At 47.5% G+C, this 11,929-nt stretch overlaps 2 protein-coding genes across 10 annotated transcripts in view; one reads left to right on the top strand and one right to left on the bottom strand.

Annotated features, from left to right (window-relative positions):
• The first annotated feature begins 3,039 nt into the window (after positions 1–3,039).
• ALKBH2 (alkB homolog 2, alpha-ketoglutarate dependent dioxygenase) lies at positions 3,040–7,656 on the top strand. Of its 2 annotated transcripts, none has more exons than XM_061169598.1 (4): positions 3,040–3,232; positions 3,764–4,040; positions 4,845–5,043; positions 7,070–7,656. In XM_061169598.1, the coding sequence occupies exons 2-4, from the start codon at positions 3,764–3,766 to the stop codon at positions 7,374–7,376; spliced, it is 783 nt and encodes a 260-aa protein (XP_061025581.1). In that variant the 5' UTR covers positions 3,040–3,232; the 3' UTR covers positions 7,377–7,656. The 2 variants fall into 2 exon arrangements, with proteins under 2 accessions (XP_061025581.1, XP_061025580.1); XM_061169597.1 differs by having other exon boundaries at positions 3,603–4,040; positions 7,070–7,655.
• USP30 (ubiquitin specific peptidase 30) overlaps positions 7,592–11,929 on the bottom strand; it is a 27,428-nt gene continuing 23,090 nt past the window's right edge. For 7 of the 8 annotated variants that reach the window (XM_061169589.1, XM_061169590.1, XM_061169592.1 and 4 more), the window contains 2 exons: positions 10,901–11,021; positions 7,592–10,043 (listed from right to left, as the gene is read on the bottom strand). In XM_061169589.1, coding sequence (XP_061025572.1) covers positions 9,779–10,043; positions 10,901–11,021 — 386 coding nt within the window. In that variant the 3' untranslated portion in view covers positions 7,592–9,778. The remainder of the gene's footprint in view (positions 10,044–10,900; positions 11,022–11,929) is intronic. The other variant, XM_061169593.1, reaches the window with a different exon arrangement.

Raw genomic sequence — 11,929 nt, 5'->3', positions numbered from 1 at the left:
CTTAAAAGTACCCGCCCCGTAGGGTTTTTTGTGGGAGTGAAATTAGCTTTAAAATAGTAATTGTTTTGCTTTTAGTTGTCCAATTTTCACAACCTGTTTTACTGACGACAAACTAAGGCCTAGAGGCCTAACCTGTAAGGTTTGGGGGAGACTTTAACAGAGGTCATAAAGGTTAAACTCCAAACTAGTCATCCTCTGAAAGACATCCCCATACACCTGGATTCTTCTCCTCTCCCTCCCTCCCCACATCCAAACCATGGACAGGTCCTCTTGGGTCTATCTCCATAATAAAGCCCAAATTCAAATGCTGCTCTCAGTCTCTTGTCTACTAACTACAATCCCAGCGGGTCTTCTCTTTTCCTACCTAATCATCTTTTTGAAATGTAAATTACACCATAATAATCCCCAGGCTATAATCCTATAGTTTCCAAATATGTTTGGAATAAAATCCTTGCTTCTACATACATACAGATGGTCAACAGGCACATGAAAAGATGCTCAACATCTCTAATTATTAGAGAAATGCAAATTAAAACTACTGTGAGGTATCACCTCACACCAGTCAGAATGGCCATCATTAAAGTGTCTACAAGTAGTAAATGCTGGAGATGGTGTGGAGAAAAAGGACCCCTCCTACACTGTTGGTGGGAATGTAAATTGGTGCAGCCACTATGGAGACCAGTATGGAGGTTCCCTAAACAAACTAAAAATAGAGTTATCATATGATCCAACAATCCCACTCCTGGGCATATATAGGGAAAAAACTCTAATTTGAAAAGGTATATGCACCCCAATGTTCATAGCAGCACTATTTACAATAGCCAAGACATGGAAGCAACCTAAACAGTCCATTGACAGATAAATGGATAAAGAAGATGTGGTATATACACACAATGGAATATTAGCCGTAACAAAGAACGAAATAATGCCATTAGCAGCAACATGGATGGACCTAGAGATTATCATACTGAGTGAAGTAAGTCAGAGAAAGACAAATATCATGATATCACTTATATGTGGAATCTAAAAACATGATACTAATAAACGTATTTACAAAACAGAAATAGACTCACAGACATAGAAAACAAATTTATGATTACCAGAGAGGATGGGGCAGAGATAAATTAGGAGTTTGGGATTAACATATACACAGTACTATATATGAAATAGATAAACAGCAAGGATCTACTGTATAGCACAGGGAACTATATTCAATGGAACCTATGATGGAAAATAATCTGAAAAAAGAATATATGTATATATGTATAACTGAATCACTTCGCAGTACACCTGAAACTAACACAACATTGTAAATTAACTATACTTCAACTTTTAAAAATGGTTTAAAAAAAATCCCTGCTTCTTACCAGTTGGCAAGGCTGCTTCGCCCTCTCACGGAAGCCCAGCTGCTGTGACATGATGAGTCTGGTTCTCAGCACAGTCACCAGGCATACCCAGCTGTCCCTTGTGTGGTCTTTACACCTGCACGCACTGTCCCCCTGCCTGGAAAACCTCAGGTCTCAGCTCGAGACCCTTCCTCTGAAGGGCCTTCTCCTCCTGCCCCACTTTCTAGCAGGTCACTCTATTTATAGCTTCTGTACTATCTAAGATGATCTTATTGGGACTTCCCTGGAGGTCCAGTGGTTAAGACTCTGCGCTTCCACTGCAGGGCACGCGGGTTTGATCCCTGGTCGGGGAACTAAGATCCCGCATGCCTTGTGGTGTGGCCAAAATAAAATAAAATAATCTTATTTATTCTCTCCTTGTTTATTTCTGTCTCCATCTCCAACATGTAACCTAGGTGAGGGCAGGGACTTGATCCTTGTTACTGCTGTGTTCCAGCGCCTAGGACAAGGAGCTTGATGTGTAAGAAGAAGAGATGCTCATAATTTAAAATTATTTTTAAAATAAGAAAATAAAAGCCACTTTGAAAAACAGTTTGGCAGCTTTGTATAAAGTGACACATACTCTTACCATGTGCCCCTGCGATCCCACTCCTACGTATTTACCCAAGTGAAATTGGAATCTATATTCACATGAGAGCTTGTACATGAATAGATATAGTGACCATATTTGTATTTTCCCCAAACTGGAAACAACCCAAATGCCCCTCAAGTGGCAAGTGGGTGGACAAATTGTAGGGCATGAGTACAAGGGCAGCTTACTCAGCAATAAAAAGGAGTAAACTGATACGAACAATATGGATACATCTTAAAAGCTTTAGGCGAAGTGAAAGAAGCCAGACACAAAGCCTATATATTGTATCATTTCATTTACAAGAAATTCTGGAAAAGGTAAAACTCTAGGGACAGAAAACACATCAGTGGTTGCCAGGGGCGGGGTAAGGGGCGAGTTGATAACTAGGAGACTTGGGGGAATTTTACGTGATGATGGAATTCTAGATCTTCATTGTGGTGTGGTCACACAACTGTTTACCTTTGTCAAAATTTGCAGAGCTGGATGCTAAGAAGATTCAAAACAAAGCCCCCAACCTCTTTTCCTTCCATTGACCGAGAGAGAGTAAATAAAAATTGGTGATAATAAAAGCTGACATTTGTTTGAAGCACAGAGGCCCTTCTCACACATCCTCTCATTTACTCCTCATGGTGTTCTCATGGCATAGGTTTTGTAGTCCCCACTGTTTAGAGAAGGCAGTTCAAGCCCAGAAGGGTTAAGTGACCTGTAGGAGCCACACAGCTACGGTTGAGGAGACAGAAATGGAAGTTACAGGGTCTGATTGCAGAATTCGTGTTCCTATCTGCGACAATATGCAGGTTGGCCCAACTCCCTGTCAGGAAACGAAATTAATCCCCAGGGAGAGATGATACCGAACAACAGCTCCCAAACCTCCGGGGACCCTGCACTGCTGCGGAACAAATAACGTTATCCAGAAATACAGCGGTGCTTGCAACGCGCCCGGAGGGCCAACAGGTGGCGCCCGGAGGCCGCCCACCGCTTTGTTTTGCAGATTTGCCTGGATTTTCTCCAGTTCGCGGCTGAAATCTACCCGGAAGCAGTTCTGTGGAGGGGGTAAGTGTTTCCTCTTTCCCGTAGGACCTTTCTAGAGTGTCTGGGAGAAGCGGAGCTTCGCGGGAGCTGAGAATTTAAAGAGAACCCTCGGCACCACCCAGACCCCGCACGTGTTACAATTCTTATTTTCTATCAGAATTCGGCGTGCTGGTGTATGACCACGTTTAACCGTTGTTACATTTAGATTCAGAATCATGCCCATGTAAGGATCGCAATACTTGCCTGTTTTAATACTTGCGTGGGAGGCCGGCCAGTTATCTACCTCCCACCCCCCAGCCTGTCCTTTGCAGGGTGGAAGGGAGAGAGAGACATACTTTTCTTGGTGACTTTGAGCAAACCTCTCCCCCTCTCAGTGTGTCAGTTTGCCCATATGTAAAGTGAGGGTTTGGGTTGCAGTTTCCAAGTTTGCCATTGGCATGCGAATTCTGGGGGGTGGGTGTTTCTTTAAAAATTCGGATGTTTGCGGGTGGAGGGCAGGCACACGTGGGTTTTGCAAGCTAGGCAGCTGATTCTAATACCTACTCAGGTGTGGGAGGGATCCTTCCAGCTTTAACCTCTTACTTCCTTTATAGGACATGGTGTTAAACTTTAAAATGGAAACTTAAAACCTGGAGGAATGCCACTGTAAGACCACTTTGCAGAGTGGATTTTGGCATTTGGGACAGAGCCTGGGCAATCTCTCTCTCTCTTGGCCTGGCCACTGGCTACCAGGTGTTTGCTTTGTGGAGACTAGATGGACAGATTCCTGGTGAAGGGGGCTGTCAGGGGCCTTATGGGAAAGAGGGAGCAAGAGCAGACCGGAGGAGGCCCAGCAGGGTTGGCCAAAGAGGAGGGGACCAGCGGGAAAAAGCCCAGGAGAGCAGCCCCGGGGAATGGAGTCCACTCGGCAGGCCTCAGCTGGAGGCACATTGGAGCCGAGGGCCTGGACTGCGATTACACAGTCCTGTTTGGCAAAGCCGAAGCAGATGAGATTTTCCAAGAGTTGGAGAAAGAAGTGGAATATTTTACAGGTAAGCAGGGGACGGTGGGGTGTGTGTGGAAGGCTTGTTGGATAATAAAACTAGTGGTCCGTGTTTAGGGAAATCTGAACCCAGGAGCCATTAATTACGGATGAGTTTGTTAATTGACTCAACACATATTCCGGGCACCTCTGGGCCAAGCAACTTGCTGGGATACAGACTTAATTAGTAACAGGGATCTCCTGTCCGCTGAGAGCGGAGAGATGGTAAATTACCAGGTAATTCCTACGCACGAGGTTCTCAGCATCACCTGGAGGACTTTGTTGCTTGTGAGAACAGCGTTGCCAGCCCTGCCCCCGCAGTCTAGTGTCTAGAGTTTCTGGTGCTAGTGATGCTGCTGACCCGGGGATCACACACTGAGAACCGCTGCAAGGTGGCAGAGCACGGGGACGGGGAGACGTGGACATGCCCACGGGAGACCCAGCCTCCATCCTGAGCTGCATTAGCACCATCTTCCATCGATGCCCATGCCCTTTGTCCCCACAGTTGGCAAAATCACTGTGCTAGCGTGTCACGTGACTTCATTTTGCTCCAATTTCAGCCTCTGTATTACGGTTCTACTGAGCAATTAAGTTAGGGTGTTTTTATAAAAAACTTGGACTAGGGCTCTGTTTCTCCAAGTGTCGGACAAGGATCACTGTCCTCACATGAACGTTTTGGGCGAGCCACAATGATTTTTGAGGAGGGGGTCCCCGGTCGGGGTATTAGATGTTATTCCTGTTTTTACTTCCTTTTCTGAATACTCAGGGAGTGAGTGTGGATTGTCTGAGGCGCTGCCATGTTTCCCCTGCACAGGTGCGCTGGCCAGGATCCAGGTGTTTGGGAAGTGGCACAATGTCCCAAGGAAGCAGGCGACATACGGTGACGCTGGGCTGACCTACACCTTTTCAGGCCTTACTCTGTCTCCAAAGCCCTGGGTCCCTGTCCTAGAGCGCATCCGGGATCGCATTTCTGTAGTGACTGGACAGACCTTCAACTTCGTGCTTGTCAACAGGTGACACCCTAACTGTTTTTACCTTTTGCTTTTTAGGACAGTGGACTGAATTTTATAAATCTCCTGTCTCTTCCAAAAAGAAGAGTTTAGGATTCCACCGTACTTTACTCATTTGTACAACAAATAATTCTTCAGTGTAGTTAGGGGAGTAGTAGTGGAACACAAGCAATTAGTCTTTATGGAGCTCTCACCATGGCGGGAGTGAGAGGCCGCAAACTGATGAACAGGTGAACAGGATAACTTCAGACGTTGATAAGTGTCTCGTAGAAAAGTAAGCAGGCTGATCTAAGAACGGCTGGGAGGAAGGAGTCTGGGTTTCTCAACAGCAGCACTCTTGATGCTTTGGGCCAGATAATCCTCTTTCTGGGGCCGACCTGTGCATTGCAGGATGTTGAGCAGCATCCCTAGCCTCCACCCACCAGATGCCAGCACCACCCTGTGAATGAAAAATGTTGCCTGCCATATCATCCAACAAAGGATGCTGGGCCATCAAGCCACTGTAGCCCTGAGGGAACTCAGGATGGAGACATAGCCATTGCCAAGCCCTCAGCCCCTGCAGCCACCCCCAGTGGTGCCCCCTGAGGGGACTCAGGATGGGAAAGAACAGGATACTGGCCCCAGAGAGCTGAGGTGCATATCAAAGGAATGATTTCAGTGAGCCCAGACTGTCCCATACACAGAAAAGCACTAAATTCATTAGCTCGAGATGTCTGGTTTTCTTTTGATTATCAGTAATCTTTTGATGTTCTAACGACCGTGTTTTGTCGGTTCCTCCCTTACCTCTTCGGAGCAGTCCCACAGAGCTAGCTGAGAGGCTGCCTCCTGGGCTTAAGTCCTCAGTTTTGTCCACGGAATGAAACATAATTCTTAGCTTTTAGATTGTGCGTTGTTTTCAGGGGTCCCTTTGGTCAGAGCAACCAGAATGTCTCCAGACATCGCCTAGTGCCCCCTGGGGAGCAGAGTCACCCTGGTTGAGAACTCTGGGTTTAAGGGAAGATGGTTAGAGGAGGGTTCACGGAGGGGTGACGTTTGAGCTGGTGACTAAACCGAGAGAGCGCGTGAGCCACACAGGCACCTGGAGGGAGAGTAGAGGGAGCCTGGAGTGTCTCGAGTGGAAATCCCGCTGGAGGTGCTGGAAGGCAGCGAACGAGGGGAAGAGGGGTACGGGATGAGCTCAGAGGCCAGCAGGGGCCAGACTGGGCGAGGAATACGGCTTTTCTTCTAAGCGTAGGAAGAAACCGTCTTACGCGATGAAGGTTTACACGTACGAACCCTGCAGGAGAACTCTAAGACTCGTGTTTGGCCTCTATTGGTGAGGTTTTTTTGTTTGTTTGTTTTTTCCTGGCCATGCCACATGGCTTGTGGGATCTTAGTTTCCTGACCAGGGATCAAACCTGGGCCCCCTCCAGTGGAAGCACAGAGTCCTAACCATTGGACCGCCAGGGAATTCCCTATTGGTTTTTTTTGTTTTGTTTTGTTTTTTAATTTGTTTTTATTTTTGGCTGTGTTGTGTCTGTTGCTGCGCGCGGGCTTTCTCTAGTTGCGGGGAGCAGGGGTTACTCTTGGTTGTAGTGCGCGGACTTCTCATTGCAGTGGCTTCTCTTGTTGTGGAGGACGGGCTCTGGGCGTGTGGGCTTCAATTGTTGTGTCGTGCGGGCTCAGTAGTTGTGGCTCGCGGGCTCTAGAGCGCAGGCTCAGTAATTGTGGCGCATGGGCTTAGTTGCTCCGCGGCACGTGGGATCTTCCCGGACCAGGGCTCGAACTCGTGTCCCCTGCATTGGCAGGCGGATTCTTAACCACTGCGCCACCAGGGAAGCCCCTCCCTATTGGTTTTAAAGCGTGTGATCAAAGAGGGCTGATAACAAACTGAAAGGCTTGCCTCATCTGTGAACCAGATACAGCCCTCCAGCCCCTGCAGAAACCTGTGCTTGTGGCACTGTTTCCCTGCAGGCAAACGAGGGCTCTGGGTGTGGGCATGTTTCCACAGAGGGCTGTTCTGTGAACTCTGCTTGTTTTCTCACTGCAGGTACAAAGACGGCCATGACCACATTGGTGAGCACAGAGATGATGAGAGAGAACTGGCTCCTGGGAGCCCCATCGCCTCTGTCTCCTTTGGGGCTTGCAGAGACTTCTTCTTCAGGCATAAGGATTCCCGGGGGAAGCACCCCTCCCGGAGGCTGGGGGTGGTCAGGCTCCAGCTGGCCCATGGAAGCTTACTTATGATGAACCACCCAACCAACACTCACTGGTACCACAGTCTCCCCATCCGAAAGAAGATTCTGGCTCCCCGGGTCAACCTGACATTTCGGAAAATCCTGCCTATTGCAAAGTAAAAACGTTTTTAACAGCTAGTACTTCTGTTAGCTCCTTCCTTCTCTACTCCAAGAGGGAGCTGGCATTTCCTTTACCAACAGGGAACATGGAAAAGGTTTAACCCAAGCGCAGGGCTTCTTACATACAATGCTGAACTCAGAAACAGGATGTTTGTATCGAATCGGTGGATTACGAAAGAATACCAGTTGATTCTTTTCCTAACAAAATGATTCTTTTATTGCTATAATACACAGCAGATACAAAAGGTACCTTTAGCAAAAACATAAATCAGCAGTTATTATGGCATAAACTACGAGTTTAACTTAGGTTTTTGCAAAAAGCAGCGACTTTGTAAATAACTTAAAGCTAGAAATAAGAGTATTTGGCTGCTACTTAATACCTAATGATTTACAAAAAATGAGAAAGTCGCCTTTAAGTCAGGGGAAGAGGCTTTGCACGGAGATCATTCACATTTACAACCGTGGCTCAATCCCTCCGACCAAAGATCTGCTTACAACTGAACGCTAAAAGGATGAGCCCCGTTCATGCCCGGCATCTCTCTTTAATGGCAGATTGCAAAGCGTAAGCAGCGGCAGAGCAGCAGTTGCTCAAAGCTACAGCTTTGCCAGAAAGGTTAAGGTCACGTGATTGAGCATTTGTTTCCCCCAGACGCGGGTACCACGGGGACGTGCCTTACCACGGGGATGTGCCTTTCACCGTCAAAGCCGGGGTCTGTAAGGAGTCAGGAAGGGACGTCTGCCGTGAACAGACCAGAAGCTTTGTGCGGCTCCTTTCTCCCTGAGGTGTGTGGCCTGGAGAACTTCACAGTCCTTTCTGTCAATAGCGAGAGTTCCAAGTCCTCGGGATGCATGCTGGGCCTGGGGGAATGGGGATCGCCTGGGCCTCTAGCGCTTTCAGCTGACGCCAAGGCCTTGTCTGGAAGCGTCTGCCAGCTGGTCCCCACCGGGGGAAGCACAGTCCTCAGCCCGACCTCAGGTGACCTTTTGGACGCGTCTGATTACAAATCTTACCTCTGAAGAGTCAGTCTGCATTTGTTGTTGTTGTTTTTAAATAGCCTAGCTAAAACATAGATACCCCTGTGTCATCAAAATTCCTTCGGCCCTGGGCTGCCTTCATTAGACTTACCTGAAGAGAGGGGAGGATGCCCAAGAGAGACCTTTTGTATGAGGCTACTGGAAACGAATACATTTAGAATATGGACCTAGAACAGAATGACAGTACTAGATATCAGCCATAATTGTATGTTCAAAAAGTTTTTTTAAGCTTCTTTTTTGTGGGAAGGGCTGGACTTGGATGGTCATGGAATCTAACTCTTCACTTTACAGATGAGGAAACTGAGGTCCAGAGAGGCAGCAGCCCCAAGGTCAGTGCCCTTCTTTCAGAATCCAGCTCTCAAATGGAGGCCAGGATTGTCTTTCCGACACAGCCCCCGGCTCCACCTGTAAACCTCAGGAGCTCTTTATGGCCAATAAATAAATAGATGAGAATAGCTGTCCACCTTGGGGTCCTTGTGTGAGAAAGGGTTTTCTACAGAGCAGAGGAGTCGTAGGTGTGGCACACAGGCCACCGAGTTCTGGCTGTTCACACAGTTTTATAATATGCGATAATCACACCTCGGAGTCCAGGATACAAAAGATAACAGCAAAGAGAAAGCTGGTCACTTGTAACTGACAAAGTAGAGAAAGAATTTCCCCGAGGGGCAGATTTGGCAGATGAGCTTTTACTACATATAAAGAATCGAAAGGTTAGAAAAAGCCATATAAAAAGGGAAGGCGGGTGTGCATCAGGCGTCTTTTAACTGTTCTGTTGCTCTCCATTCGGTAACTTTGGAAGGTACAGAGCTTTTCAAAAATTGTTTATATGATTCCCAGATGAGGTGTATTTTCCATAAGGGACATGCTACGAAAGCAATTGAGAGTGAAAGGCACTTTTTCTTCGAAGTTGTTGCCTTTAATAATTTCACTAATTCAACCATTTTTATGGGACTGCTTATTAAAAATAAAAGATCTATGCTGACACGTTGGAGGATCAGACAAAGTTAACTCCCCTCTGAGAACACCTAATGTATCAGAATCTAAAAAAGGTGGCTTCTGGAGTCTGGTTTCTTTTAATTACCTGGATCAGGTGAGTGACAAGACACGCTCTAGACACAATGACTGTTTTCCTAGCCCGACACCGCCGCCCTGGTGCGCACGGGCAGAGCTGTGCGGGGAGCCTGACCTCGTTTGAATCGGGGCCACCAGCTCCTGTGTGGAGCCTGCTCTTAGAACACGCCAGAAGGCTGCAGGACTCTAGTGGGGCTGCTTGCAGGTACACACCACAGCACGTACACACGCGCACACACACACACACACACAGCTTGGACGGAGCCATCAGCTCTAGCTTCGGGGCCGGGGCAGAGTCATTCTTCAGACTTGCGCTCCTGACTCTGGTGCTGCATCTTGGAAAGAACACGCTCGTAAAACAGCAGGTAGGCGCTGGAGGACAGCACCTCCTGCAGGCTGGCCTTGCGGACGGTGTCGTCAGAAATCCACAGCCACTGGTTGCTGGTGGAGAGAGGGTTCTTGGCCGAAGGCGGGGACCGTCGGTAGGTCACAAAGTGTCCCGAGTGCATGTCTCCGTGGTGGACGACAACTGCCACCAGCTGGAAGAGGTACGCAGAGGCGCTGAACGGTAGGAACAAACGCCAGTGGGTTACAAGTACAACGCGGAAGCTTTAGAGGCAAAAGCGAAGAGTAAAAAACCCCAGATGTTCAACAATAGGGGACTGACACAATGGTACAGCTAGACAACTGAAGACTATGCAACCACTGAAATAGAGACCTGTAAATACAGGTCTGGCCTGGTAAACTGTCCATTCTGTGAGTATATGTATGTTGTGTAGTATATGCACACACACACACACACATACACATACACACACACATAACTTTACAGAGTGGAAGACAAAGATTTAACTGGTGAGGGCTTCCCTGGTGGCACAGTGGTTAAGAATCCGCCTGCCAATGCAGGGGACACGGGTTCGAGCCCTGGTCCGGGAAGATCCCACATGCCGCGGAGCAACTAATCCCATGCGCCACAACTACTGAGCCTGTGCTCTAGATCCCGTGAGCCACAACTACTGAGCCTGTGAGCCACAACTACTGAAGCCCGCACCTAGAGCCCGTGCTCTGCAACAAGAGAAGCCACCGCAATGAGAAGCCCGTGTACCGCAACGAAGAGTAGCCCCCACTCTCTGCAACTAGAGAAAGCCCGCGCCCAGCAATGAAGACCCAATGCAGCCTAAAATAAATAAATAAAATAAGTAAATTTATTAAAAAAAAAAAAAGATTTAACTGGCGATCTATCTTTAGGTGGTGTCCCAAAAATTTTTTAAATTTCTTTCTTTATATTCTATGTACATACTTTCATACATATGTACATGTATACACACACATAACATTTACATTTTATGGACTTTATTATAATTCTTATCTTTAAAGCCATCAGTGAATGAGGCATATGCGTCTAAAAAGTGGCTCACCTGTAGTCAGGAACAGCTGGGAGGGGGAAGGGCATCGGGGTTGGCAGCGTGGGCAAGAAAGACGGGGAGCAGGCGCCATTCATGAAAATCTGTGTTTTGGTGCCCCCCGGGGGATTCCGAACTGCAAGAGAAAAAGGCCGAAGGCAACGAAAGTGAGCAGCAGCTTTGGGTAAACAAAATATGGTTTGGATTAGCTTGAAATTTAACTCCCCAATAAGGCTACAAAAGAAAAACAGATACTTGATTTTGTACTGTGCTGATTCATAAAACTTCCTTTTTGTCTCTGCCTGTTTTAATCCCAAATAGGAAACAGTGTACCCAGCTCCTAGCCTCCTGCTCACTTTGACAGCTTTGTGAAACTTTGAGATTCCCAGCCCTGTTTGCTAAAGACCTGCACCCCTGCCAGGGAGAAGAGGAAGCCAGGGCAAAGAGGTCCTTGATTTAAAACTGGGCCCTCTTCCCACCCCAGCTGCTCCCCATGTTAAACTATTGGTCTGCTGAGAAAGGACAAAGCTCGGTCTCCCTGTGAATGATGTCCTGCCAGGCCACACAAATGGATGTAAGAAAGAATTATGGTAGTAAGGGGTGTTAAGTGGGGAAAGGTGGGGTGCAGGGAAGACAGTCCTGGCACATGGGTGGCGAGTTCAGGCTTGGAGCCTTGAAAGTCAGTGAGTTTTCCTCATTTACAAAGAACTGAACATATTACATACAACACCTTTACAAAACTGTCCCGACACTTCATTCCAGTACCAGACCCCCCGTCTGCTGTTTGCCCCTGGACCAATCAGCCTCTGGGAGCCTCGGTTTTCTCTTCAGTGAGACAGAGTGATAATAGCTACCTGGCTTCACTGGGACCTGATTCAATAATTAGCTTCAAGGGAGGATGGCAATGGGATCAGACAACAAGCAATTCAGTAAAGAAGGATCAACCCAAATAAGATGTTCGGGGATCTTCAGCCAGGACACTGCCTCCCCACAGTTCCTGTCTAAACGAGGTGACTGTACTCGGGGGAAGAAAAGAGAAGAAAT

This window comes from Eubalaena glacialis, chromosome 15 (genome assembly GCF_028564815.1).
Source record: "Eubalaena glacialis isolate mEubGla1 chromosome 15, mEubGla1.1.hap2.+ XY, whole genome shotgun sequence".
Lineage (NCBI taxonomy): Eukaryota > Metazoa > Chordata > Mammalia > Artiodactyla > Balaenidae > Eubalaena > Eubalaena glacialis.
Note: the sequence above shows the minus strand (reverse complement) of the source record. Positions and strands in the feature narration are given on the sequence as shown.

Excerpts from the sequence above, each read along its gene's own strand:
- ALKBH2 (XM_061169598.1), top strand. The coding sequence starts at position 3,764 with ATGGACAGATTCCTGGTGAAGGGGGCTGTCAGGGGCCTTATGGGAAAG. Across the intron at positions 4,041-4,844 it reads AGAAGTGGAATATTTTACAG|GTGCGCTGGCCAGGATCCAG; the intron begins GTAAGCAGGGGA and ends TCCCCTGCACAG. Across the intron at positions 5,044-7,069 it reads AACTTCGTGCTTGTCAACAG|GTACAAAGACGGCCATGACC; the intron begins GTGACACCCTAA and ends TTCTCACTGCAG.